Source organism: Ictidomys tridecemlineatus, chromosome 3, assembly GCF_052094955.1.
Source record: "Ictidomys tridecemlineatus isolate mIctTri1 chromosome 3, mIctTri1.hap1, whole genome shotgun sequence".
NCBI classification, from domain to species: domain Eukaryota; kingdom Metazoa; phylum Chordata; class Mammalia; order Rodentia; family Sciuridae; genus Ictidomys; species Ictidomys tridecemlineatus.
In genome coordinates this window covers 6,726,121-6,752,627 of record NC_135479.1, presented here as the reverse complement: position 1 = coordinate 6,752,627, position 26,507 = coordinate 6,726,121, and the positions used below count along the sequence as shown (strand labels likewise).

The window sequence follows — 26,507 nt, the reverse complement described above, 5'->3', positions numbered from 1 at the left end:
CTTCTTATCCCACCAGAAGCAGCATACATAGTGGTCAGGTCCTGGGGTGACCCTCAGTTCCTACCAACTGACCGTGAACACGCTGCTTGTTTCCCTCAGTGTCCTCATTTACTCTTGGTACCGGGGACTGAAGCCGGGAGCACTATCCCCTGAGCCACATCCCCAGCCCTTTTCATTTTGAGACAACCCCTCACTAAGTTGCCCAGGCTGGTCTCAAACTTGCCATCCGACTGCCTCAGCCTCCCCATTAATGGGATGACAGGCATATGCCACCATACCCGGCCAGTTTCCCTTTACGAGTAGGTAGAGCGATTGCATCCACCTCATAAGACTGTTGTTAACTTCTTTTTTTTTTTTTTTTTTTTTTTTTTTTTAATGTTTTTTTTTTTTTTTTTTTTTTTTTAAAGAGAGAGTGAGAGAGAGAGGGGGACAGAGAGAGAGAATTTTAACATTTATTTATTTTTTCTTAGTTCTCGGCGGACACAACATCTTTGTTGGTATGTGGTGCTGCTGAGGATCGAACCCGGGCTGCACGCAAGCTAGGCGAGCGCGCTACCGCTTGAGCCACATCCCCAGCCCTGTTGTTAACTTCTAACAGTCCTATCCCGTAACCACGTTGGCCCTTGTTATCATACGGGTGAGAAGGCAGCTCAAGAAGCCGAGAGGACTTCTCCAGGGCTACCCTGGGCAGTCAAGCTGAGACCTAAACCGGGTCCCCTGACTCCCAGGACAATGTTCCCTGTGCAACTGGAACCCAGAAGCAGATCCGCCAGGGCCGTCAGAGGCTCTGGGAGTCTAGAACTTGGAGCACCCCTGCCCGTGGTGTGCTTGTCAACAGCTGGCTGTACACATCAAGTCGGGGTGGGGAAGGCAGCCAGTGGGGTCCGTTTGTGGCTCTGGGCCTGATTCTGGGCCGAGAGCCCCTCTGGCCCACGGGGGAGCTGTTAGGAAGGTGTGCGGGAGCAGGCGGTGGGCGGGGCCCATGCAAGAGGGGCTTTTCTGGATCACATTTCATTGCCAGAGCAGGTCCCAGGACAGGGAGGGAGCCAAGCTGGGCCGTTTGCAGCCCTAGTTAGGAAGTGGCTGGGAGAGCAAGACAGCTGTTTTGAAATGCAATACGGTATTAGGCGCAAGGGCTGTTGGGAGTAAATCTCTACTGTGCCGGCTGCTTCAGTTCCAGTGATCAAAATGACCTTGGACACGCAGAAGAGTCACAGGCTCTCCTAGAATAAGTGCCCACTCTCCTTCTCCCTGTGGCTCCTGCCCCGCACTTGATAGCAGGAAACAGTCCAAGGTCCAGTGAATGAAGCCAGATTTCTGGGGGAAAAAAGAGCAGAAACAAGATAATGGCAAGTGAGATTTACCTTTGAGTGAGCAACATCCCCCATGAAAACAGGATGCAAGTCTCCAGGTGCACTCAAGTGCCCTCACACTCCTGGAAGGTGGAGCCCTTCAGAGAAGACAAGGAAAGCCACTGGGTGTGGCTGTCCCTAGGTCGTCTCCAGGACCTATAAAGCCCCATAGCAGCATCCAAGGCCCTGGGATCCCTTCACATCTTGCTTTTTCTCTGTGACTTTACCATTTCTAGAAAGAGGAGGCTGGCAGTCAGGTAGAAAATGACTTAATGATGCATGCCTTCGATGCCCAGGAAGAGGATCAAAGGGGCTTCATAAAAATGTTCATGACCTGGCGGATGACGGGGTGCATGATGGTAAATCCAGTGACTCTGGAGGCTGAGGCAGGATGATCCAAGTTCAAGGCCAGCCTGGGCAACTCGGCAAGACGTTACCGCAGAATAAAATAAAAAAGGGCTGGGGAGCATGCCTGATGCCCTGGGTTCTACCCCCAGTACCAAAAAACTAAATAAATAGATAAAAATTTTTTAAAAAAAGGGTTCACTTTTGGGGCTGGCTCGAATTTTCTCCCCGAGTTCTGTCCCCTTCCTAGGGCCTTCCACTGTGAGCCTGGCCAGAGCTTCTCACTGCAGGCCCCTTTGCTAACCACTCCAGGCTCTCACTTGCTCCCAAGACTTGTCTCTCTCTTCTCTTTTCCTAGAGGACGTGCTTTTAATGCAATCACCCTCCTACCACCCAACCAGAGCCCAGGCACTGCTCACACACCAACCCCGCGGGAAGCACTGCTTGTATCCCAAAGGGACTCCTACTTCAGTGGCTCAAACCCTGAGACCTAATAGTCTGTTGCACTTGGAGATTCTTATCGGACAGGTTCAGAAGCCTGTAGTCTTCATGCGTTCCCAGGGGACTGTGAAGGAGGTGAACCTTGAACTTGACAGGGATGACTTCACACAGGGCTGGAAAATACTGGGGGCCGGGGAATAAAAAGGCAAGAGAACAGAGGAGATGTCTCACGGCAACTTGCTGTTCCTTAATCATCCCTTCCACCATGTGGAACGAAGATCCGCTCCTGGGGAGGAAGAGGAGAAAGAGGTACGTCGCTCACCCCCTGGAGCACTTCAGCTGTGGACCCTCTGCGCTGCCCCACCTTGGCCCTGCCTCTGCTTATCCTCAAGTCCACTGTTATCTAAGAGGCGGTCAGCCTGGACTGCCCAGCCAGAATCCTTCCAGGGCATCCTGTGCTGTGGTTTGCCTGCTCCTCCTGGTGGACTCCCACAGTTCTTTCTAAGCTGGCCTCATCGATTCCCAAGGCCTGCCTGCATCTCTAGGCACGTGTGGGGCGTGGATGTCAGGCAGGCTCACAGGCTCCTTGCCTAGGGAGCTGGATTCCACCATCAGAACAGGTCCAGATATCTGTTTCCTGTCCACCAGCGAGTGACCCTGGGTAGGGCTGACTCTCTTCCCGTCCTGGCTTCTAGTTCCACACCAGGATCATAAATCTCCAGGCTCCTACCCAAACCAGGTCAATCGTAAGGGCTTAATTTTGCTCTAAGTTGGGTTAATCTTTTGTCAACCAAACTCAGTGTTCGTACTTGTACTGCTTACGTTGCAGAAATATCCAGTTTCAATTTAAAGAGAGAAAGAAAAAAGGCCACAGAGGAAATCTGCCCCTGGATTTGACTGGGAGGGACGGAGCCAGATCCCGTGCCTGGGCTAATGCGGGGGGGGGGGGGGGGGGCGGGGGGGGGCGGCGTGGGGACGAGCTGAAGGAAAAGCACCCTGGGCTGCGTGAGTGACATCGAGAGTGAGGGCTGCTGCCTCCGGAGGCTGACGTGCAGGCCACTTCTGCCCAGGTCCCACTTTAGCACGACCACAAGGGCCATTAAGACCCTCCAACGTGCCATCAGTGGTTCTGAACTCTGCATAATGACTGAAGGCTGCCTTATCATCAGAGGGGAGGAGCGCAGTCTGGAAACCAAAGGGGTTGAAGTTCCAGCCGCCGCCAGGCCTCTGAGCCCCATCACACTCCCAGAATAGCGCACCGGCTTCCCGGCAGCCCAGGCTGCACCGCAACTGGCCTTCCGGTGAGGGAGGCAGTCAAGCCCCAAACAGTGCCAGGAACAGCTGGGACTGGACAGGGCCCAGAAGCCAGCTGGTGGGCCCTGCCCTGCCCTGCCCTCCTGGAGGAACCCATCTCTGGGTCCTCTGTGGTCTCATGACTCTCCCAACACTGCTAGGGGTCTGGGCTGGATTAGAGGTTGGGGCAGCCTCAAATTCCAGGCAAGGGGTGGGGCAGTGAGTGGGTCTTTTAAAGGGTTTGTTGAGTATGTTGGTGGTGGCTGGGGAGGCTGGTGAAGGGCCAAATGGCCACATGCGCAGAGTGTGCAGGGTGGACGAGACCATCGGAGGCCACAGGCCAAGAAGGCAGAGCCCTGGATGGAGGCTGGCTTCTGAAGGTGAAGGGGTTTCTGGAAGAGGAAGGGCAGCCGCCCACGGCTGGCCACCCCAGAGCTCCCTGCATCTCCTCAGGCCTGAGCAGGTCCCCTGCAATGGGAAGTGAGGTCCCACAACCGGGAGGGCAGGAAGGGAAACAGGAAGATGAAGGGAACTTTCACCCTTCCTCCAAGCCTGTGCCTCGGCTGGGGCGGGACAGGTGCATAAATACCTATCCATCCACAGGCGGGACATTCTAAGGGCTATTCAAGAGGCGAGGAAAGCACGTCAGGGCACAGACAGTGAAGACCAAGTCCAAATCCACAGCGGGTCTTGGCCTCTGTGAACCTCAGTTTTTAAGTCTATAAAACAGAGATAATGACATCTGCCTCATGGATTCGGACCTACCCTTTTGGACGTTTATATGGTCAAAAGCATCAAATTATGTAAAAAACGATTTGAAATTGTACAGCACTACATGGGGGTATCATATCATCAGACAAGCCAGATCCCTGAACTTCTTGGCCTGGGGTTCTGGACACTGGATTCTTGCTGACCCTGTGTCGTCCTCTCTCCCCTCCCACTTAGAGAAGACTGACAGCAGCCTCTCTTTTGGTCAATCAATACAATCACCAATATTTAATGCCTTTTTTTTTTTTTTTTTGATGCAGAAAGCATTGTGCTGGGAAGGAGAGGGGCAGAATCTAGAATCCATTCCTACAGGGCCTCCCAGCATTAGGGAGGCAAGGTATCTCTGTATAAGATAATTAACAATGCAAAAAAAGATAAGATTAGCAAATGGGGGAGGGGCGGAGTTCTGGGGGAAAGAGAACTCTGAGGTCACCAGCACTTGCTTGCAGGACAGCCCAGGGCTCTAGGACATGGTCTCTAAGAGGAGGGCATCTTGGATTGAGTGTAGGGACAATGGGAGCAAGTCACAGGAAGGCAGTCAGGAGGCAGGCTCAGGCCAGAGTGACCATTTCCTGTGGGGGAGAGGAAGGAGCCCCTGTTGGATACAGGCTGCAGAGGCCTTGAATGCTGGGCGAGGGGGTCTGGACTTTAAAGGCACCAGGAGCCAATGAAGGTGTTATAGAGCCCTGGAGTAAAATCAGGGAATGTCCCACATTAGATGAGGGCTCACAGGGTGACTGGAGGGGACAATGTGAGCAGGATCATCACTTTGGGGGCTAGTGCAGCTATTGGGGTGAGACAGAAGGCATGCTCACCCTTGAAATGCTCTCAGATGGCGGGCAGACTCCTGAAGGCGGGGAAGCTCAATGCTGCATGGTTACACACTTCCTTTTTGTTTTTGGACAGGGTGGCGGGTTGAGTGGCCTGCATGTCTGGACCCTTGCTTTAAGATCTAGCTCTTAGGATTCACTGAGTCTGTTGATGGAGGCTGGCCAAATCTGGGCAACTCAGAAAATCCAGTTCTCTGCTCCCAGGGAGTTGGTCAGCGGCCACTGAGCTGTGGACGCAGGTTTGTAGAAGGGCTCCCGGTCAGGTGGCATTCTAGCAAGCTCTATCCAAAGCCTGCTTCCGGGTACATTTCCAGAGGGGTCACCCACGGGTAGCCAGTTGAGGTGAATGAGTGTTTAACCCCTCTGGCTTCCTGCTTCTTAGAGGCCATCATGATATCACAGTCCTCTCTATAACAAAACCCACGCAGCCTCTGCTGCTCCAAACAGGAAGTCCTGTGAGACCAAGAAAAAGACCAGGCCCAACAAAGCACGCAGCAGGGGCTGTAACCAGTTAATGCAGAGCCCGGGAGCAAGGCCAGGTGAAATGCAAACTATTAACCAGCTGCAGGTGGTGGGGCTCCCGGCCACTCAGCTCAGGAACAAGGCCCCTACCTATCAGGGAGCCTGGAGCCACTCTTAGTTCAGGGGGGCACTGTTCTCACTGCACTGAGGACCCTCCACCCGCTAAAAAGAGGAGGTTGGCCTGCCCCTCCATGGAGGAAGAAATGCTCCCCCAGCCCAAGAGATTCTGCAAGCTGAAACCGTGACCCAGGACAGGGAGTGGGGATAAGGCACTGGGCAAGTTCCTCTGAGGGACTTAGAGACCTCTAGCACTCCCTGGCTGGGCTCCTCCATGCTAAAACTGGGTTGCCAGGGGCCCTACCTTGGGCTCTGGTGTGGGGCTTGCTGGCTGGCCCGGGGGAGGTGGGATTCCCCAGCAGACAAGATGCTTGCCTGTCACGGGGAAGTTGTGGCACCATTTGCAAGGGTGCTGTATGAGAGGGAAGGTCAGCAGTGGTCTCCTACAGACTAGTGGCTATTCCTTGCAAGTACAGCTCAGAGGTAGAGCACTTGGCAGCAGAATAATGGCTATTCCATAGGCATTTGCTGAAAATATCTACCATGCTCCAGGCTGTGTGCCGGATGCTGGGGACGGATAGTAAGAAGAGTCCCTGCTCTTGAGAAAGGCTCAAAAGGTTACTCATGACACACCAGGAGAAACGATAAGCGAATGCTTAATGGACTGGGGGTAAGCGGGCAGCTCACAGTGGGTCCTCTTGGGGAAACTGAGAACAGCCTCATTCTGAGCCAGGCAGATTTGCAAAAATTTTTGCTCAGACAGAGACAGGAGGTGAGAGGGACAGGACATCTCAGGTAGAAAGACCAGCATAGGTGAGGGCCTAGGGCATGCGTCCCAAAGAGTGATCAAGCACGGCTCCCCTGATGGTGATGTGGAGTTGAAAGTGTCAGAAAAGCAGATTCTGCAGGAGTTTGGGTTCAAAACTGCCAGATGTCTTTAGCTAAAAGGCCTAAGGCTCAGAGAGGTTAGGCAGTCACATATAGGAGAGGCTGGACACTGACCATCTATAAGTGCCAGCCTTGTGGGAGGAACATTCTAGGCCCACTGCATTTTAGGGATGGTGTTATCACCTACATTTTGCAGTAGAGGAAGGTGGGGTCCAGAGAGATGAGGTGACCTGCTGGTCACACAGCTGGCAGATGGCACCCTGGCCCTGCGAGTACCTCAGACTCCAGGATTGAGGGAACCCAGGCCGCTAAAAGAAGGGGCTTTCCAGCGAGTAAAGGTGGTGACATTCTATCTTCCAGTAAAAATCAGATGCTTGGGAGAGGGCAGACGGGGGGCAGTAGGGTGCTCTGCCTCAATCCAGGAAGGCTGGGAACAGTGGGTGTGCAGCACCTGCTGGGACCATGTCTCAAAGGGTTACTTTCTGGTGACAGTGGGAGTTCACAATGGGTTCCATGCCTGCTGGGTTGTATTAACTAAGGTTGAGGGGCACCAGGGGACACAGATGACCCTGTGATTGAAGTCTGAAAAAGCACAGTACCTCCCGAGAACCTCCCTTTCTAGCATGGTAGGCTGCGTGGGTACAGCCCTGCCGCTAGGGTGAGGCTCAGGGTGGCATGGGGGCGGCGGCTCCCAACTCCATTCTCCCTACCCGGGTCCAGGGACTGAAGTGGAGTGAAAACAGAAATCCTGGACACCCAGGGGCCCACGCCATCTGCGCTGAGGGACTTGCTTTGTCCTTTGAAGACAGATCCTATTCCAGAAGGGAGCTGGGTTGAAGAGGGAAGAGCAAACAGTTCTCAGCGAAACTGACCTACATTTCCCCAGGGCTCAGCCCTTGAGAGTGGGGCCCCTTTGCAAAGGACTCCTGGGTGGTGATCCATGATCGGCAACAGACAGTCCAGTCCTTCACCTGCCTGAGGCAGGACTGCAGGGGACTAGAGCTGATGTCCGGAGAACCTAGGTGGGGAGGAGAGGCTCTTGAAGAAGGCAAGCAAATCGACTAGTATCAGGGCCATAACTTAAACTGTCTTCCACTCCTTAGGGCCAACAGGTCTTGTAGTCTCAGGCTATTTCTCCTACATGATGACCCTGCCCAGTGAGCTGCCAGGTAGTGGCCTGGTTAAGCAAACGCAGTTAGAAGCCAGGACAACTTAGCTTCTCTCACTCAGGTAGATGGGGACTTTTCAGTGTGGGCATGGAGCTGCTAACCCTATTCAAGCCTTGGCCCCTGACTCTGGGGTGGAGAGCTCTGGAGCAGCAACACTGAAACAATTTGGTCTTAGCAGCGTTCTCCAGATAAGCCTGCCAGCATAGGGCACAGGAAGGGATATAGTGTTCTAGAAAGCCAGGGCCCTACCGCTGCTACCCGGCGAAGCAAACATTCCCTCCTAGTCAGAAAGCTCGGTGTGCAAAGGGAGGAACAGCCTGAGGTTTATCGCTCGGGCAGCTCTGGGTGATTGGTAGACTCCCGGTTGTCATAGACCTACGCACGCAAACAAACAGCCGGGGAGGTACCCCTCCCCTCTCCGCGCCCGACCCACCTGGCTACCCCCTCACCCGTGACCAGCGGCCTCCCCTCCCCCTCGCGGCGCTCGGGGTTGAACAAACATGCCCAGCAGTCCGCCCCGCCACCGGTTGGCTCCGACCGCGAGCTGCTGGCGATCCCCCAGGCAACTAGGCGTCACGAGAATGGGCACCCCGAGACCCGTGGCCCTGCCCTCCCCCGCGTCCCCAGGGGCCGGGCCAGGCTCAACAACCTCCTCTTTTCTCGGTGCGCCTTGGCCTCTCAGGGCCTCCGGCGCAAGCCCGCTCCCGGCCTCCAGGGGCAGCGCAGCCCACCTCCCGCGGGGCCCGCGGCCCCTGGAGGAGGAGGCCGGAAAATCTCTTGTTTACTGGGCTCTCGTCTCAGCCGGGATTCGCCTCCCCTATTCTGCGGTTCCCTTTCAGCAGATTCCTGGGGCCGGAGGGGTCGGGGCAGTCACCCGCAGATCCACCCTGGCAGGGAGCGGGGGTGTCGGGCTCAGGGGAACCCGAAATCGTGGAAAGGTCCCCCGGCCGCGGGAGGGGCTGGACTCGGAGTCAGGGTCAGCGTGACCCGGAGCGCCGAGATCGGGGCCCGGTTAAACACTGTATCTCGGGGAACAAAACCGTGAAGACTAATTAGGACAAGTCGGTACGCGGAACGGGGACGCGGGGAGGGGGGCGCGCGCTCCGAGTTGAGCCGGGTCTGGAGCGGTCTCGGGAAACCCGAGCGCTGGATAGTCAACCCAGCGCGACGTTTGCCCACGGTCTGCAGTGGTTGGGGCTCGGCCCACGGGATTAGGGGCGTGCGTGGCGGCATTCCCACGTGATCTTGGTGACTGGGGTATCAGGGAAGGAGCGCGCGTTAAAGAGGTGGCCGCTGGGTGTGTGAAGTGTCCACGTGTGCAAGCTCTGGAGGGGAGGGGGCGCAGAAGGCGTGACAAAGACGGACTTTGTGTCTCAGTGTGCGCCTCGCTCCAGCCCGGGGCAGCTAACTGCGTCTGGCGTGTCTGGAAGAAAAGCCACGACGAAGGTGACAAAGGCTGGGTGTCCGCCACTGAGAGACGCGCCAAGGCAGCCCCGGCGCCAGTGGGTGCGTACGCGAGCTGGGAGATGCCGCGAGGGAGAGCCCGCCCGCGGGATGTGCTGGGCTGCACCCCAAACCGCTTTCCAGAGAAAGAGCCGAATCCAGAAAGTGAGTGCGCGTGAATGTGCGCGTGCTCGCGTGCGGGGGCGTGGCAGTAAACAGCAACAACCCACACGCCAGCTTGGCCAGAAACTCGGATCTCGCTCACCGGCCGGAAAGTGCATCTCGGCCGAGGCTGGAGGTGAGTCCGCGGGGGGAGGGCAGGGCGGGCTTTGTTACTGGGTAAACGGATTGCACCTACCTGGAGCGCCGCGGGCGCCGGATAAGCGCCGTGAATGGAGGTGATGTCACGGTGATACCGGCCGGCCCACCCTCGCCGAGAGCCAGGAGCCGGGCGCCCGGCGCGAAAGCAAGCGACCTAGCGCGCCCAGCTCTGCCTGGGTCCCGGGAAGGCAGGTCCTGCGCCCCGCGCCCCCGCCGGGGCCCCGCCACCCCAGCCAGGGCTGAGGCTGGCGCTGCGCCCTGCGCGGAGTCCCTCCCACCCCCGCCCGCGCTCTGCCTGGAGCTGGAGTTGGCCCCAGACGCCGCGCCGGAGCCGGGCTGGCGGCGCGTCCCAGGTAAGGCTGCTGCCTTCCCGCTCCGCCCTCCCCTCCGCCGCCCGGAAGAGCCGGGTAGAGCTGGCAGGGAGTGGGCCAGGGCAGAGGCGCTGGGGTGGACACCCGGGAGGCGGGGGACGCCGCGCCAACTCCGTTGGGTCGCGGAAAGTTTCCAAACCCAAGCCAGCTGGGGACTGGGGGCGGAGGAAGCCAGGAGCTGCGGCTCCGGGTGGACAGCAAGAGAAAGGAGTCCGCGGCGGGAGTGTCCCTCGACCCGCCTGCCTCCAGGAGGCACAGATTCCTCTCCGCTGCCCGATGCTGTGGAAGGGAAGGGGCAGGTTTCTGTGGACAGGGGAACTTTGACGAAAAGTGACTGGCCTCCTTGCCCTTTCTGTTAAGACGTCCGAGGAAGCGCGAGTGTAGACCTTAGTAGCGGGGGCTAGAGTGGGAAGGCTCTGGATCTGTCTGCGGGAAAGTTTGGAATTTTAGACTACCACACCGCTGGATTCCTGGCAGCATGGCTTGAAGACCCCACCCCCACCCTCCTGGCTTTTCCTGTGTCCTTTTCAACCCCCCCCCCCCCCCCCCGCAGTTTTACACCCGGGTAGACCTCATCACTTAAAGCTCCCGCTCTTGATCCTAAAGCACCAGAATGTGTACAAACAGGGTTTTGTGGCCTGGATCCCCACCTCCCACACCACCACCATCACCAACCATGTGCCTTCAAGTGTGGCTGGGACAGGGAGTGCTGATGGGGGGTGGGGCGCATTCCAGAGGGACATTCCTGAGCAGACCCTTGGTGAAGACTTCTGAGTCTCTGAATGCCCCAGGCTGTTTGGCCCAAACACCAATTCTTGGTATAGGGTGGGGTGGGGACCGGATTGAGGTGGCTCCTTCCTGGCAGAGGCATCTCCCAGACTCCTTATTGGATGGGTTAAGAGTCAGAGCCCTCTGGATTGAGGGCTAACACCCTAGGACCCAGCCGGCGGCTGAGAGAGAAAGGAGGAGGAGATGAATGGGAGGTGAGAGGAAACTGGCAGAGTCCACCCATCTTTTCAGTCTGCTGAGTGGAGGCAGCCACTCAGGGAGGAAGAAGGGTGCTCTGTGCTCTCCCTGGCTGGGCAGCCCCCTCCGGGAGGGGCTCTCAGTGTTCTTGGCACCCTGGAAGGCAACCACGGGCCTCAGGTTGATATCACTCTGCACCCTGGAGCCTGGGAGACAGACCAGGACGGCTTCCCCGGATTCTTGGGGCTTTCTTTCCACGATGGTATTCTTCACCCTGAGGAGTTCTCCGGTTTTGGGTGCGGATGGTGGAGGGGTGAGGGGGGCTGGCTGCCTCACCTGTTGCTGGGTAAAACCAGTCAGGGCTGGCTGGGCCTCCGCCCTCCAACCCTGGAGGCCTCTCTGCTCCCCCTGGAGTGAGATGGGCAGTCGGTTCTGGAGCTGGACTAGACTGACTCAGACCAAAGCTGGGGGCTGGGTGGCTGAGCCAGGGAAAGGCAGATTTCAGAGGTGATTAAAAATATTTGTGTGACTGGTTCTGGAGAGGGGAAGCAAAAGGGCCCTTTTGTCCAGAAAAACATCTGAGGCTGGACTTGGGCTGTGGGGAGTGGGAGGCTCCTAGGTCACCAGGAGCTTGCTCCCTCTCCCATTCCTCTCTTAAAAATCTTTATGCAGGAGATGTGACCCCATAATGAAGGAGGCGGGACTGGGTAAGGAGAAATGGACGTTGTGTCCATTCAGGAGATGATTTTGCAATGCCTGCTCTGTCCAAGCCCTAGCATAGAAGTTTCAAGGAACACTGTCTTGTTCACTAGCCCCAGACTTAGAGCCTGGGAAGGGAGAGAGGTGTCCATGATTTTAATGTTCAAGGCTCAGGAGGTTCAGTGTGAGTACAGGATCCACGGGAGGGAGAAGATACTTCCAGAGCCCTGAGGAAGAGCCCAAGAGCAGAGCTGGGTCCATCTGGTCTCACCCTTAGCCACCATCCCCAGGGGACGTCAACCAAAGGGCTGAATCTGCACTCTTGGTTGTCGGTGCGCCTCTTGAGCTTTATTCTCTTGAACTCTTCTGCTGGCTTCCAAGGGTTTCTGTCCTAAGCAGGGGACCAGAGCCAGGCTCAGCTGGCCCAATTTTTTTTCCACCTGAGTCAGTGTATTTCTGTCTCCCCACCTGCCCTTCAATTTTGGGGGGAAGCAGAGGATTAAGACATTTTAGGATGGGAATGGATTGCTTCATCTGAGGCTGGTCAGTTTCAGGGCAGCAGCTGGATGGCATCAAGGTACCGGTTGGGGGTGGGTTTGGTGGCCGAGTGAGATTTGAAGGGTAAGCTCTAGGTAGCTGTTTGGCCAATAGCAAAGTCAGGAGGAAATGGGGGAGGAGGGATCTGTAAAGCCTCCTTGACCCTGGCCCAAGTGCCCAAGGGGTGCTAGGGGCCAGCAGGGTATAGACATATTTCTTTTTTCTTTCGTGGCACTGGGCATGGAACCCAGGGCCACACACATGCTAGGTAAGCACTCTGTGGCTGAGCTACTCCCCAGCCCTGGCAAGGTTTTTTTGTAATGATGTGGCTGTTATCAGATGTGAGTGGATAGTACTTTTTTTTTTTTAAATTTAGCTTTATTTCTCCCACACCCTACTAGTCCTTAGATTGTGTTTTGATAAGTGTCTTTGAGATCTGGCCATTATGTTTTTACCTTTGGTTTTGATCTTAAAACTGGAGTGAATTTGTCCCTAAGAAATTGATTTCCTTATGCTTTTTTACCAATATTCTCTCTCTCAGTACTGAGGATTGAGCCCAGGGCTGCTCTACCACTGAGATACACCCCCAGCCCTTTTATTTTTTTATTTTGAGATAAGAGTCTTGCTGAGTTTGGCCTTGAATTTGCGACCCTCCTGCCTCAGTCTCCAGATTATTGGTGTGGGCCACTGCTCATAACCCCACCCCTGATGATGCCCCCATCATGCAAAAAGCAGCCTTCAGTGATTTCCCATTTCCTCTTAGAATAAAGCTCATACTCCTTCCCAACGACTTTTCTCATGAGCCTCCCTTTACGAGTGCACTTTATATACTTGGAGAACAGAGGCTGGATGTAGCTCAGTTGGCAGAGCTGGGTTCCATCCCCAGCACCACAAGAAGAAGAAAAGCTAACAGGCTTGGTGCACTTGACCTTTCCCCTCTTGGTCTGAACTTGGGTTGATCTCAGGGCTTTGACTTGTTGTCTTGCCTGTCTCCTTGCCCCCTGTGCTTGCTCAGCCCTTACCTCACATTCTTCAAGGCTTAGTCTCCTTCTATCCCTGCCTGTGGCAGTGTCTGGGATGAGGTTCATTTTGCTTTTGCTTATTTATTTAGCCGTAGTAACATTCTTGGTGCATTTTTGTTTTATGCCAAATAAAATGCTTTTTTTTTTTTTTTTGGTGCTGGGGATTGAACCCAAGGCAAAGACTCTACCTCCGTATACTCCCAGCCCCCCAATAATATTGTCCTTTTTTTGAGGCACTGGAGCTCCAACCCAGGGCCTCACATGTGTCAGGCAAGCACTCTGCCACTGAGCCACATCTCCCAGCCCAATAGAATGCATCTTGGTAGGTCTCTGTCCTCTGCTCAGGCGCCTCGGGCCCTCTCCTCTCTGCTCTGCGACACCTCTCTCCTACAGGTAAATTCTCTGGAGAATCCCATAGCATATTCTTCCTGGAGCCATTTTTTTGGTATACCTACCTTATTTCTCCTATTAGATTTTCTATGTACCGTCCATTGAAGGACTGTGTTCCATCACCTTTGTGTTTTCCACAGCTCTTAGAGCAACAGGGCCCCCTAAATATGCAGTCAGTATTTGCTGATTTGGACTAATTGTCTCTTCTAAACTGGGACCTACCCCAGGGAGGCAGGATGAGAAGCTCTAGAAGATGCCGGTGCCCCAAGATATCCCAGCCGTTCTCAGTGTTCAGTTTCACATTTCCAACCTCATCCCAGTTTCTAGCTGGTTCTGCGGGCCAAAAGTCGCCCAAGATGGAGCTGAACATTTAACTTTCCACATCATGTCGTTATCTCTAAAGTGTTTCCTGGAGTTGCTCCATATTACCCCTTACCCATCAATTCCCTTGGACTCCCTTTCTCTTCCCAGCAGTTGTGAATAGAGTTGGTGCTTTATTGATTCATAACTACACACGGAGTCCCCCTACAAAAGCTTACATCCTGGGCTTGAGAGTCAGTGCTCAAAACTTGCCCAATTTATGCTAAGCCCTTGGCTTAATCCCTAGCACCACCTGAAGTGCCTGAGAACCAAGGTTTTTGCATCAAAATGGAGAGAAACAAGCTGTTACAATAGAGGTTATTTAGAAAAACAATAGTAAATTTACATCAGAATGGATGGTGGTCCCAGAAAGGCTGGGAGAATTGACCCTGTGGTGGGGACCCAGATGACTTAAAATACCTAAAATATTTTCAAGGGCTGTGAAAATTTAAAAATTGATCACTGTTTTTATGTCAATTTTCACTTAACTTTTCAAATTTTATTTCTCCTGATTCCATAAGTGTCTTTTCATTTATCAATTATGGAGAGAATTTCTATTGATTGAGATTTGGGACTTTTGCTTGTTTATTAAGTAGCCACGGTGTCGTGGTGCATACCCGTAATCTCAGAGACTGAGGATGAGGCAGAGGATTGCAAGTTCAAGGCCAGCCTAGGTAACTTAGCAAGACACAGTCTGAGAATAAAGAATAAAAAGGATGCCCCTGGGTTCAGTCCCTAGTCTCTCTCTCTCTCTCTCACACACACACACACACACACACACACACACACACACGCACGCGCGCGCGCCCACACACACACATATACATATACACACACTCACGGAAAGGCCTGTAATCCCAATAGCTTGGGAGGCTAAGGCAGGAGAATCGCAAGTTCAAAGCCAGTCTCAGCAATTTAGCAAGGCCCTAAGCAACTTAGCAAGTCTCCAATCTAAAAATAAAAACCAAAAATGGCTGGAGATACAACTTAGTGGTAAAACACCTCTGGGTTCAATCCTCAGTAAATAGAAAAAGAAAAACTAGAAAGGAGGTTAACGGGACAAACTACCGCTGTGAGGGAAGGTGGTGGAGAAGATAGGGAGTTGAATGGTGGTTCCCCTGCCAACCACTAGTGGTCGCTGTCAGCCCCGGAAAGCTTGGTTACTGTCTGGAAAAGTAGGAGTCAGGGCTACAACTAGTTTGTTTTTAGTACTAGGGATTGAACCCAGGGGTGCTCCACCACCGAGCTACGTGCCAGCCCTTTTTGTATTTTTATTTTGAACCAGGGTCTCACCAAGTTGCCGAAGCTGGCCTTGAATTTGCGATCCTCCTGCCTTGGTCTCCTGAGCTACTGGAATTATAGGCGTGCACCACAGTACTTGGCTACAACTAGTTATTTGAACATGCAGGGTGACATAAATGTGAAGGACCTGTATTTCTTGGAATTTTGAATGTTATAACTTAAATTTTAGAGCATTTAAATTTTGTGTGTTAGGTCTCCAAGTCAACTTACAGTTTTTAATTGTAAAACACAAATTTGGGCTTTATTTATTTGCAGTGCTGGGAAGGAATCCAGGACCTCACATTTGATAGGAAAGTGCTGTACCATTGAGTTTCATACCCAGCTTCTCAGGTTAGGTCTTTAATTTCTCTTAACCTGCACTATCCTCTATTCTGGGGGAGAGGTGCTGGGGATTGAACCCAGGGATGCTCTCCCACTGAGCCATATCCAGAGCCCTTTTTATTTTTCATTTTGAAATAGGATCTGAGTTGCTGAGTCTGGCCTCAAAGTTGCAATCCTTCTTCCTCAGCCTCCCTAGTCACTGGAACTACAACCAGTTATAATATCCTTTACCTCCACTTCACACAGGGAAAATCTAATTGGTACAGAGAGGCAGAGTTTCCTTTTCCTCTGTGAGGCAGATGTATAGCATTGGGCAGAGCCGCAATGAGTATATGGTGTGATGAGTTATCTTGCTGGTGTTAAACAGAAGATACCTTTCTCCCCATCTAGCTCCTTTCTCCCCATCTAGCTCGTATCTTATTAAAGTCTTCCACCAAAGAGTCTTTGGGGTTTTGTCTTGCCCTTGCCTAGTTCTTCTTTTAAAATGTTAATGCCTCATAGGAGGATTTTTGCATTAAGTCTTTAAGCCCTTGGGGGGAAGTTAGTTTATTTTATCCTTGACTTCAGCTTCTGAGCTAGATAGAGAACTCTGGATTCTAAAGAGGAAAGTTGGCAGTAAAAATGGAAAACCGAGGGCAAAGAAGGGAGGAAGTGGGAGGGATGGGGAACTCAAGTTTTCAGGTTGTCTGTTTTTTAGGGACTTCAGGTTATGCCTGCTACAGGTGCCTGTTAAGTGCTTGCAGAATGACGGATGATTGAATGAAGGAATGTGTGGCTGACTCTCCAGCATGCTCTGGGCCTCACAGGGACAGGATTCAGGGGCATAGTCTCTTGACCTTCTGAACCCTAGAAGTCCCAGGGCAGAGAGGAAGAACTGAATGGGTCCTGCGCTTGGTTTTGAGTTGCTCAGAAGCCCTTTGACCTCCTAGCCTTAGCTCTGTGAGCTCAGGGAATATTTGAATCCACCTTATGGTTGAAAGGGCGGGAAGTGAAAATTCAGTGACATTCCTTCTTTTTTCCATGGTGAAGCAGAGGGATGACAGATGGGCTTCATCCCTGGTCAGTTGATAGGCTTCGTGAGTTCTGTGTTAAGAAGATTCTGGAGCCCAGGTGGATAGTCGTATCATCAACGAGTGCTGTCTGCCATGGTCAGCACCGTGCCTGCTGGAGGCTGGCCTTGGACGACTCACGTTGCCCCTTCTTGCTCTGTCTCCAGGGACCCAGCTGGTGCCTGGCCTGGGAGCCAGGATGGCCACTCGCAAAGCCTTGCTGATTTGCCTGGGACTGCCTCTCTTCCTGTTCCCAGGGGCCCAGGCCCAGAACCATGCCCCTCCTGGCTGCAGCCCAGACCTCAACCCGCTCTACTACAACCTGTGTGACCGCTCTGGAGCTTGGGGCATCGTCCTGGAGGCCGTGGCCGGGGCGGGCATTGTCACCACGTTCGTGCTCACCATCATCCTCGTGGCCAGCCTGCCCTTTGTGCAGGACACCAAGAAGCGGAGCCTGCTGGGGACCCAGGTGTTCTTCCTGCTGGGCACGCTGGGCCTCTTCTTCCTGGTGTTCGCCTGCGTGGTGAAGCCCGACTTCTCCACCTGTGCCTCCCGGAGGTTCCTCTTCGGGGTCCTGTTTGCCATCTGCTTCTCCTGCCTGCTGGCCCACGTCTTTGCCCTCAACTTCCTGGCCCGCAAGAACCACGGGCCCCGCGGCTGGGTGATCTTCGCCGTGGCTCTGCTCCTGACCCTGGTGGAGGTCATCATCAACACCGAGTGGCTGATCATCACCCTGGTGCGGGGGGCTGGCGAGGGCGGCCCTGTGGGCAACGGCAGCGCCGGCTGGGCCGCGGCCTCCCCCTCCCCCTGTGCCATCGCCAACATGGACTTTGTCATGGCGCTCATCTACGTGATGCTGCTTCTGCTGGGGGCCTTCGTGGGCGCCTGGCCCGCCCTGTGCGGCCGCTTTCAGCGCTGGCGGAAGCATGGGGTCTTTGTGCTGCTCACCACGGCCACCTCCATCGCCATCTGGGTGGTGTGGATCGTCATGTACACCTACGGCAACCAGCAGCACCACAGCCCCACCTGGGACGACCCCACGCTGGCCATCGCGCTCGCCGCCAACGCCTGGGCCTTCGTCCTCTTGTATGTCATCCCCGAGGTCTCCCAGGTGACCAAGGCCAGTCCAGAGCAGAGCTACCAGGGGGACATGTACCCCACCCGGGGCGTGGGCTACGAGACCATCTTGAAGGAACAGGCGGGCCAGAGCATGTTTGTGGAGAACAAGGCGTTTTCCATGGACGAGCCCATCTCAGGTGGGTCGCCGGACACCCTCCGGCCCCTTCCTTATCCCATGTCCTTTACCGCGACACTTCCTGGTTCTCGCTCACAGAGCCCTGGATTTGATCCCCAGCACCACATACACGCACACATGCGCGCTCGCACACATACACCAATTCCATTTTTAGGCTTTTCTTAGTGATTCACGTAGTTCATGAAGATATTCTCCTTGTAAAATTTCAAACATTACAGATAAACACAATCCCCCCCCATCTCCCCCCGTGCAGCCTCCCATCCTCCCGACCCCTTCCTGTTCCCTGCCCAGAACTGAGCGCTGTTGACGGGCACGTCCATGTGCCTGGGTGTCCTCCTGTGCACAATGGGGTAGTGACAGTGATCCAGGGCCCTTGTGAGGACTGAATCAACAACGACTGTGCCTGACGCACGGGAAACGCTCCTAGAAACACACGAGGGATTGTGTATCTATTATTTCACTATTAACACCCTTTTAGAGGTTGTTTTCTGCTGTGCACGTATCCATCACCATCTTAGTTTACTTTTAAAAGAAAGTCGTTTTTGACTTTTTTTCTTTTTTTAAATAGAAGCTCTCGTGGGGCCTGGGGTTCAGGATGTGGCTCAGTGGCAGAAGCTTGCCTAGCACGCAGCGGACCCTGGTTCCATCCCAGCCTCCCCACTTCAAAAACAGCGTTATGGTGCCAGGCAGTGACCTCAGCAGCATATTTATTTTCCCGTTGTTTTTATTGGTGCATCATAGTTGCACAGGAGGGTGGGATTTGTGTGTTACATAGTCTTACATGGATACAGGATAACGATATACTTTGGCCAATATCACTCCCCAGTATTCCCCTTTCCCACCCCCTGGTCCCTTTCTGTGAGACCCACTTCCCTTCTTTCTCTTCCTGTTTCCTGTCTGGCTTCCACACATGAGAGAACACTGGAGGTGCAGGCTTGAAGCCCTACCCTGACCTAAGCTGATTGTGCTGATTAAGATGCTTGGGGACTTCAGGTTTGGTGGTTTGCTTTTTTTTGTTTTTTGTGGGTTTTTTTTGTTTTTGTTTTTGTTTTTTGGTACTGGGGATTGAACCCAGGGGTGTTTACCCACTGAGCCCCATCCCCAGCCCTATTTTGTATTTTATTCAGACAGGGTCTCATGGAGTTGCTTAGCACCTCACTTTTGCTGAGGCTGGCTTTGAACTCATGATCCTCCTGCCTCAGCCTCCCAAGCCTCTGGGATTACAGGTGTGCATACCCTGCAGGGACTTCAGGTTTTAACCGCCTCTGGTCACCCTGTGCCAGTTCTGGGGCCTCTGCAGGACCGAGTCAGAAATCTGGAAGATCCAGAATCAGAGAAATCTGTTTCTTTCAAACTGTGAGATACTCAAAATCCTTGCTTTGGGGAAAAGCAGTGACCCTTGTCCTGCTGGGCACTCGATCTTTGATCTGCCTCCCACTGGGGCTGACCGCTGGCCTTACCCTGGGGTGGCTCCTGGCACACAGGAGTGGGCTGAGTGTGCAGGGGGCACTCGGTAGAGTCAGCAGGAGAGGGGGACTGTGGGCAGGTTCAGGAACTTGCAGCCCGCTGTCCCTGGGCGCTTACGCAAAGCTCTCAGCCTTTGTCCTCTCGCGGCAAACACTTCTGGGCTGTGAGTTTATATTTCCTTTTTTTTTTTTTTTCCCTAAATGGAAAAATCAATAACATGAGCCCGGCACTTAGAAGCCTCATAGGTTGTCCCTGGCCCTGCAGGAGACAGGCCAGGCTACCCTGCACTTGGGCCCCTTGGGTTGGTCAGTGGGTCTCCTCCAATACCTCGAGGTGCCTGCAGGGTGGACAGATCAGGAAAACAACACCCCAAGGCACCCAGGAGAATTCCTGGAGCTGCAGATAGTTCTGGAAACTTGCCAAGGGGCCCCGGATGGGATGAGCAAGCAGTCTTCCCGGCCGAGTCCCAGTTGGTGGGTGGGGGTATCTGTAGCCAGCCCTGCCCAGTGACAGTGTGAAGATTTGTAGGCTGAGGGGTCTCAGCAGTATTTATGCTAGCTCCTGGCATCTGGCCCGCAGCAGTAGAGGCTGGAGCTGGAGGCTGGCCATCTTGGAAGGCAGCCTAAGGCCCATGTGCCCCTCTTGGCCTCTGGCCCTGGGGCGGATAGGGATGTGAAGGATGCTGACTGGGCGTTTTTCTGAGCTGCTGGATGGGGGTGGGGGGTCTGGTACCACAGGGAGCCCAACAGCATTGTGGCTTCTATGCATCTTTCTGTACAAAGGGGTGCGGGCTTGGAAGGACCCGGCCCATCCACCGTGTGGCTCCCCCACACCCTGGAGAGGGCTGCTTGGGTTGTGGGAGGCGGAAACACTGAGAATCAGGGATCCTCAATCTGCACCTGTCTTTCCTTACAGCTAAGAGACCAGTGTCCCCTTACAGTGGCTATAACGGGCAGCTGCTGACCAGTGTGTACCAGCCCACCGAGATGGCTCTGTTGCACAAAGGCCCGGTGAGTGGGGTCCCAGGAGCCGGCAGAGCCCAGCTGGGCAGGCGGGGCGAGAGGGCCCTGTGGTGGGAGGAGGGCGCAGGCAGGCTTCTCATCTGGGAATGTCCCCAGGGAACCCAGAGCCCTAGTCCTTACCGATCTCCTGGAGATGATGTGGTCACTGCCTGGCCACGCTGCAGTGACCTGCCCTGTGTCACTGGGCATCACACACAGCCCGGGCCTAGCTGCTATTGAAATGCAGAACCACTGGGTAAAGCTCCCCGCTTTACCCTAAAGAGCTCGGGGAAGGACCAAGGTCTCAGCCAGGTACTCCCCAAAGTGACAGGGGACTGAATGTAGCAGGTCTCTCCGGGTATTTAGTTGTCACCCGCAGCTGTCCAGAGAAGGCCTCCAGTTCCCCGTCTCCTGCCACGTCCCCTGGGCTCTGGGAGCCAGATGGTCCATTAGCCCAGCCGGGAGGGGACAGGAAGCCGGTGGGTTAGATTCCCACTCCATATATGTTCTCCTCCTGGCTGGCAGTGGCTGCGGGGAGAGGTCAGCGACCTGCCTTGGCAGGACTCTGAGAACAGGAAGCCAGGAGGTCAGCGGGGTTCACTTCTGTCCCCCCCACCTCCTGCCATAAGCCCAGAGGCAGGGGCTGGCCATGTGTCTGGAACTTCCGACTCCAGCTCTGTCCCTCTCCCCAAGCCTGAACCTGTGGCCAAGCCAGGGAGAGCAGGCCGAGGCCCTTAGGGACTGCCATACCATGGCCACCCTTCTGTCCTTCCCAGTGTGTTTCATTGATGATCTGGACTAGCAGGGAGATATATATATTTATATATATATATTTATTTATAGATATAAATATATCTATATTTATTTATTTTTTTTTTTACTTTATTTATCTTTATCAAGCCCAGTGCCTCACACATGCTAGGCAAGTGCTCTGCCGCTGAGTCACAACCCTAGCCCTAACAGGAGTAATTTTTCTGCCTGGTTCTCAAAACATGGTTCCCAGACCACCAGAGTTAACGTCCTCTGGGAACCTGCAGAGAATGTGCATTAGCACCTCTTGGTGTCCCCCGGGAGTTGTTGACATCACCTGGGTAGCTTGGTTTCCACCAGGAAGGGAAAAACTCCCCCAGGCAGTTCTGCAGCTCTGGGCTCCCTCTCCCCGCCCAGTAGTTAAACATTTCCCACCTCCAGCTGGGGCTCAGCTCCTGCTGATTCGGTGCACACCCAGGTCTAGAGACCATTTATCCAGATGTTGGGAGGTGGAGATGGCACACAGGTGGGGGGAACACCTGGTTCTGACTCCTGCAGGCTGGTTTGGGGCCCTGGAGCTACAGACCTTGAAGACTGGTCTTCTCCTTAGGGATAAGGCAGGTGGGGGCAGGAGTTCATCTGCCCTCGAGGTAGGAGCCGGTTGCCTCAGGACCCTGTCCCCACAAGGCAGCCAAGCTCCAGGGCTTTCAGGGATTTCGTCTCTAAATCAGACTGGTCAGTCCAGATGACTCAGTGCCCAAGAGAAGGGTGTCCAGGTATTGTGACATTTGGGGGGCTCAGGTAAGGTTCTTGGAGGAGGCGAGCCTGGAGGCAGGTCATAGGTCAGCCTCCCAGGACCTGAGCTTCCCCCTTAGCCCTGGAAGAAGGAGGGCCTCTGCACTGGACAGCCTCAGGTGAGCAAAGCCCTCAGTCCCATCCCTAGAGGCAGAAGAGTTAGGGGCTCGAGGTCAGCCATGTCTTTCCACAGTTGTCAGCCCCAGGTGCCGCTGGGACCTGGCTGGAGTGGGGCAGAGGGGACGAGAAGGAGGAGCTGGCACTCGGCCCTGCAGGAAGCAGAGTGTTTGTACATCCGCCCTGTCGGAGCCTGGCCCCGTCCCCCTGACTGTGACACCGCCTGTTCTTCCTTCCAGTCCGAAGGCGCTTACGACGTCATCCTCCCACGGGCCACTGCCAACAGCCAGGTGATGGGCAGTGCCAACTCGACCCTGCGGGCTGAAGACCTGTACGCGGCAGCCCAGAGCCACCAGGCGGCCACGCCACCTAAGGACGGCAAGAACTCTCAGGTCTTTAGAAACCCCTACGTGTGGGACTGAGGCGGCAGCCACGGCCAGGAGGAAGCGGGCAGATCTGGGGAGGGCCCTCAGGACCTGGCCTGGGCGAGGGACCCCCAGGACCCCCATGCTGTGTGACTCCTCCTCCCACACTGGCTCAAAGCAGCTGGTGCCAGAGCTGTGAGGCCCCCGTCTGCCAATGTTCCGGGGGTGTCCTGGGTGCCCCCACCCACTCCTCAGTGTTCGTGGAGTCAGGAGCCAGCCTGGTTTCATGCCAGGGCCACCTCCGGCCGTCCTGCTCCAGCCAAATAGTGTTCTTCCTGGGGTGGTGGCCGGTCCGCGCCTACTTTCTCTGGAGATTCCTGCAGCCTCAAGAAGTCTCCAAGCAGGCACGTCGGGCCTGGGTCTTGCTCCTCTGTGAGGATCAAGGGTGCCTAATAAACATGTCTCTGCTTTGTTAACGCACGCGCTGGGCTCGTGGTTTCTGGCGGCCTCTCAGCTCCAGTGTCCCTCTCTCCCCTCCTCCATGGGCAGTGGGTGACCCTTCTCCTCCACAGCTGCTCGCTCTGTGCACCGCAGCAGGCGTGTCCTGAAGTTAGTGGGGGACACCTCACCAGGGAAATGATCCCTGTCTACCCCGAGGGCCGCCAGAACCAACCCCTGCCCCACTTAGCTGTGGATGTGGCCCCACATCTGGGCTCCTCTGACCCTGCAGCTCTCCTCTGGGACCCCTGTCCGGTGGTTACGCTCAGTGACAGAACAAGGAAGGCAGGCCACCAGCAAGCAGGCAGCTGTGTGGGGGAGGTCAGCCAGTCTCAGCTCGTGGTGGGAAGAGGGTCCAGTGCACCCTGCAGTGGGTGGATGGATCGGCCAGGACTTGGCTCCATCATGGGTTTACCGAGGCGGGAAGGGTGTGAGAGTGTCTGTTTGCTGTCCTTTATGGTCAGCCCAGGCCTGTCCCCTGCAGGAGTGAAATCCCCGTGACTACCCGGGAGGGGGACAGGACTAGTATTCTCTTTCCAGAGTCGAAATCCCAGCGCGGTGCCCTGTCAGGGTCAGGCAGGGCTTTGTGGGTCGCTGTCCCAACCCCTCTTGTAGGTGAGCAGAGTGGCCTCCTGGTGGCCAGGCCAAGACTGGCCAGGTTTTCTCGACACTGACAGCCAGGGAGCCCTGGTGGCTGGCCTGTAGGCTGTCCTCTCAGCCACGTGGGGGGGACAACGGTGTCCTGGCCCTGGGACTCTGGTTCTAGGCTTCTCCAGGGCCTGGGAATGTCTCTCCAGCTAGTCAGAAGCTATTTTCTGACCCTGGTTGTAGGAAGAACATGTTTTGTTGAAAGAGAGAGGGAGGGAGGTTGCTGAAAGATAAATAAACCTCTCCCAAACTTCTCCTTCTATGTCCACACGGCCCGGCCCCTGGGGACCGAAGCACTTTGGAAATAAATAAATAAAAGAGAGTGGTTGGCCCGAGCCGGCGGGTCCTTCCCCTTTGACTCTTGTTCTTTCTGGTTACTTTAGGCTCAGTCCCCGCAAAATAAAACGAGACGGTAGACGCCCTCTTCCCTGGACTGCACGGCCACCTGATGTCCTCATTCCTCTGTACCTCTCTCGCCCTTGTCCTTGGAGCTGGGAGGGACCAGAGGCCACCAACCTGAAGCAGTGGACTGAGTGGGGGCCCTGGGAAGGCCTGGGGTTGAGGGGTCTTCCTACTTCTGCCCAGCCAGCCCCCTGGTCCCCAAGTGACTGCAGTTGGAAGGAGCTGGTTGTGGACTCCCGTCTCCCCTCTTGATCCCACCCTCCTTCCAAGTCACGGCCTGTGTGTCTCCGGGTGTGGTTCTGCAGACGGCCCTCTTCTGCCGGGGAATGGCAGCCTCCGCTGCCCCTGTCTTGACACTGGACCTTCCTGGCTGGCCATCTTGGTGTCTGGCGTCATCTTGTCCCACTCGGCACCGAGGGGAGTCTTCTCTGTGAGCCTCTGGAGCCAAATCATGGCAGAAGCTGTCCCCTGTCCTCCTCCCCAGGGCATTTTGCTACCACCTGGACTGTGGACGGCCACTGAGCTGAGGCCAGTGCTTGGCCTGCACAGCTGGCGCTTCTGTTCATGGCCGGTGGATCCTGGATTTGAGCCCTCTGCGCCATGGCCCTGACTAAGCCTTCCCCAGCTTTGATGAAGTGGGTCCCACCACCAGGCCAGGGCCAGCCCTACCTGTCCTCTGATCCCAACTGTCCTTGCTATTCGGGACAGGGACTACCACACCGGTTCCATCCCGGAAAGCCCTTCATCATTCAGTGCTACCTCACGGAGACCACAGTGGCATTTGGGACTTGGCCTTGTTTACATGCCAGGATGCTCTGTGACCTTGTCTCCCCTCTTCCGGCCTTTGGCTTCTCAGTTGTTTGGAAGGTGGCTCCTGGGATAGGGGCAGGTGTCGATGCTCCTGAATGACCTGGGCCTCGCAGGTTCTGAGGTGCGGGGGGCCTGCTGTGACTACCTGGGCGTTGGTGGCCAGGGCCTGGAAGTCCCCTTAGGAGAAACAGGCTGGGTCCAGGCTGCATTCTCAGGGACCCGTTGAAGGTCCTGGACCAGGCAAGTTGGGATCCAGGCCTGTCCTGTGACAAACTGGAGGGACGTGGGGAGACCCCTTAGGTAAGGGGTCTTGGACTGAAGATTGTGACGGGCAGGGGGCTGAGTCTCCACCTCAGCTTGGGTGGCCGGCATTGCTTTCAACACTGGAGGGACCTCTAGTGTCCTTGTTCTTGGACATGCAACAGAGGGTTCTGACAGTCACCCAGGCAAGAGGGGCCCTTCTCAGAACCTGCAGGTTGCTGGTCCCCAGGAAAGGGATGAGCTGACACCTCCGCGCCATCTTGGTCCTGCCCTCGGTACCCGACAGAGCTGGCCCATCCAAGAGGTCCCCCCTGAGTGTGCCCAGGAGCTCAGTCCTTAGCCCAGCATCACCTCTGTGCGAGGTGGAAGGCAAGGACTTTTCTGAGAGGCACCTTGTGGTCGGCCCCACAGATTCCCCAGTGCCACCCCCCTGTCCCCAGCAGCCTGTGCCTTTATCACTGGAGCATTTGTTCCAGAGCTGAACTGGGTGAACAGTTCCCACAAAATACGGCTGTGTCCCCAGGTGTGATCCCCACTTCCCTTGCACTTCCAAGAATAATGTTTCCCTCCAAGGGACGGGGTCTCCTTGCACCTCAGACTGCCCTTGATCTGAGTTAGCGGCCCCCAAGGTCCCTTCAGTGAGGGAAGGCACTTGATTACTGCTGTTCTCCGTAACAATCCCAGGTGTCTCGGGCTGTGCCGGGTGGCCAGGGTGCTGCAGCCTGCAGTGGACACAGTGTGTCTGTAGCCGGACTCCTCAGCTTGAGGAAGCTCAGGAGGGATGGGCTCCTGAAAGATGCGGGCCAGTCCAGCTTCTGGACTGCTTCCTCCAGTCCTGGGCAGCGTCCAGAAGACGCACGTGTTTTAGGAGGCAGGAGACACCTTCTCCGAGGTGGCCAAAGTGCCTCATCCAGTGGGAGAAAACCAAGATGAGACCTGGTGCAGGTTCATTGTCCTAGGCAACCCCCTCAGTGAGTCTCACCGCTGCCACTGCCGTGTCGCTGGAAGTGGAGGGCTTAATTAATGACACTCAGGATTAAACGACTATCCTCCATTTGGGAGGGGTTTCTGCCACTGAGTCCTGTGTGTTCCTGGGGGATTCTGGGGCGTGTGCACGTGCGTGTTCCCCACCCCCACAGACTCCTTGCCTTCTATCCACACCATCAAAGGCTGACTGACCCCAACCAACCTTTCTCTTGTTCGGGGACTCACTCTAAGGAGGAAATGAGGTCTCCAAAGATATTGAGTTCTCAACCAGGCAAGATCAGAGACCAGTGATCCACACTGAGACTGGGAGGGAAGGGTGGGAGGAGGTCACCTCTGATGGTAGCCCTACTGCTGCCTGGTGTTGCTGGCAAGGCAGCCCATGGAGTGACATACGCTGCACAGGAAGGTGGCCCCAGGTGAGGGTGACCTGCCATGTGCCATGCCCAGCTTTCTACTTACATTTGCAGCTCTTAGGACTTGTTCAGCCCCACGCAGCTCGCCAAAGGCACCAAGTAAAGGTCAGAGGTTAGGCGACTTGTCCGTGGTCAAGCAGCCCAGAGGGGTCTGTCAGCCTTCCAACCATTCTCACCGAGGCTGGCATTTTCTCTAGCCCTCAGAGGACCAGCCAAGGTCAGGCACAGGTGCCTGGGCCAGACATTGCTTCCTGTCTGCTGTCTCCACACTGGGCTCCAGGAAGCTGCAGCC

The 26,507-nt window shown here is 55.3% G+C and overlaps 2 protein-coding genes across 3 annotated transcripts; one reads left to right on the top strand and one right to left on the bottom strand.

Moving 5' to 3' along the window:
- Positions 1 to 428: 428 nt before the first annotated feature.
- LOC106145221 (uncharacterized) lies at positions 429 to 10,280 on the bottom strand. The gene is made up of 4 exons (XM_078040984.1): positions 10,256 to 10,280; positions 9,467 to 9,842; positions 2,370 to 2,424; positions 429 to 1,317 (listed from the first exon to the last, which is right to left on the bottom strand). The coding sequence occupies exons 1-4, from the start codon at positions 10,278 to 10,280 to the stop codon at positions 1,171 to 1,173; spliced, it is 603 nt and encodes a 200-aa protein (XP_077897110.1). The 3' UTR covers positions 429 to 1,170.
- Positions 9,647 to 25,893, top strand: Gprc5c (G protein-coupled receptor class C group 5 member C). 2 transcript variants are annotated; one of them, XM_078041748.1, is made up of 5 exons: positions 9,647 to 9,782; positions 16,614 to 17,702; positions 20,084 to 20,178; positions 22,071 to 22,223; positions 23,726 to 25,893. In XM_078041748.1, the coding sequence occupies exons 2-5, from the start codon at positions 16,646 to 16,648 to the stop codon at positions 23,756 to 23,758; spliced, it is 1,338 nt and encodes a 445-aa protein (XP_077897874.1). In that variant the 5' UTR covers positions 9,647 to 9,782; positions 16,614 to 16,645; the 3' UTR covers positions 23,759 to 25,893. The 2 variants fall into 2 exon arrangements, with proteins under 2 accessions (XP_077897874.1, XP_077897873.1); XM_078041747.1 differs by lacking the exon at positions 9,647 to 9,782 and adding an exon at positions 10,686 to 10,783.
- Positions 25,894 to 26,507: the final 614 nt, after the last annotated feature.

Bases quoted from the DNA above. Each gene is read 5' to 3' on its own strand.
- LOC106145221 (XM_078040984.1), bottom strand. From the start codon at position 10,280: ATGCTGCCAGGAATCCAGCGGTGTG. The intron at 2,425-9,466 runs GTAGGTGCAATC...CTTCCTCCCCAG, and splicing joins CGGCGCCCGCGGCGCTCCAG to GAGCGGATCTTCGTTCCACA. The intron at 1,318-2,369 runs GTGAGACATCTC...TTTTTCCCCCAG, and splicing joins TTAAGGAACAGCAAGTTGCC to AAATCTGGCTTCATTCACTG.
- Gprc5c (XM_078041747.1), top strand. The intron at 20,179-22,070 runs GTGAGTGGGGTC...TCTTCCTTCCAG, and splicing joins CTCTGTTGCACAAAGGCCCG to TCCGAAGGCGCTTACGACGT. The intron at 22,224-23,725 runs GTCTTTAGAAAC...TGGTTACTTTAG, and splicing joins AGGACGGCAAGAACTCTCAG to GCTCAGTCCCCGCAAAATAA.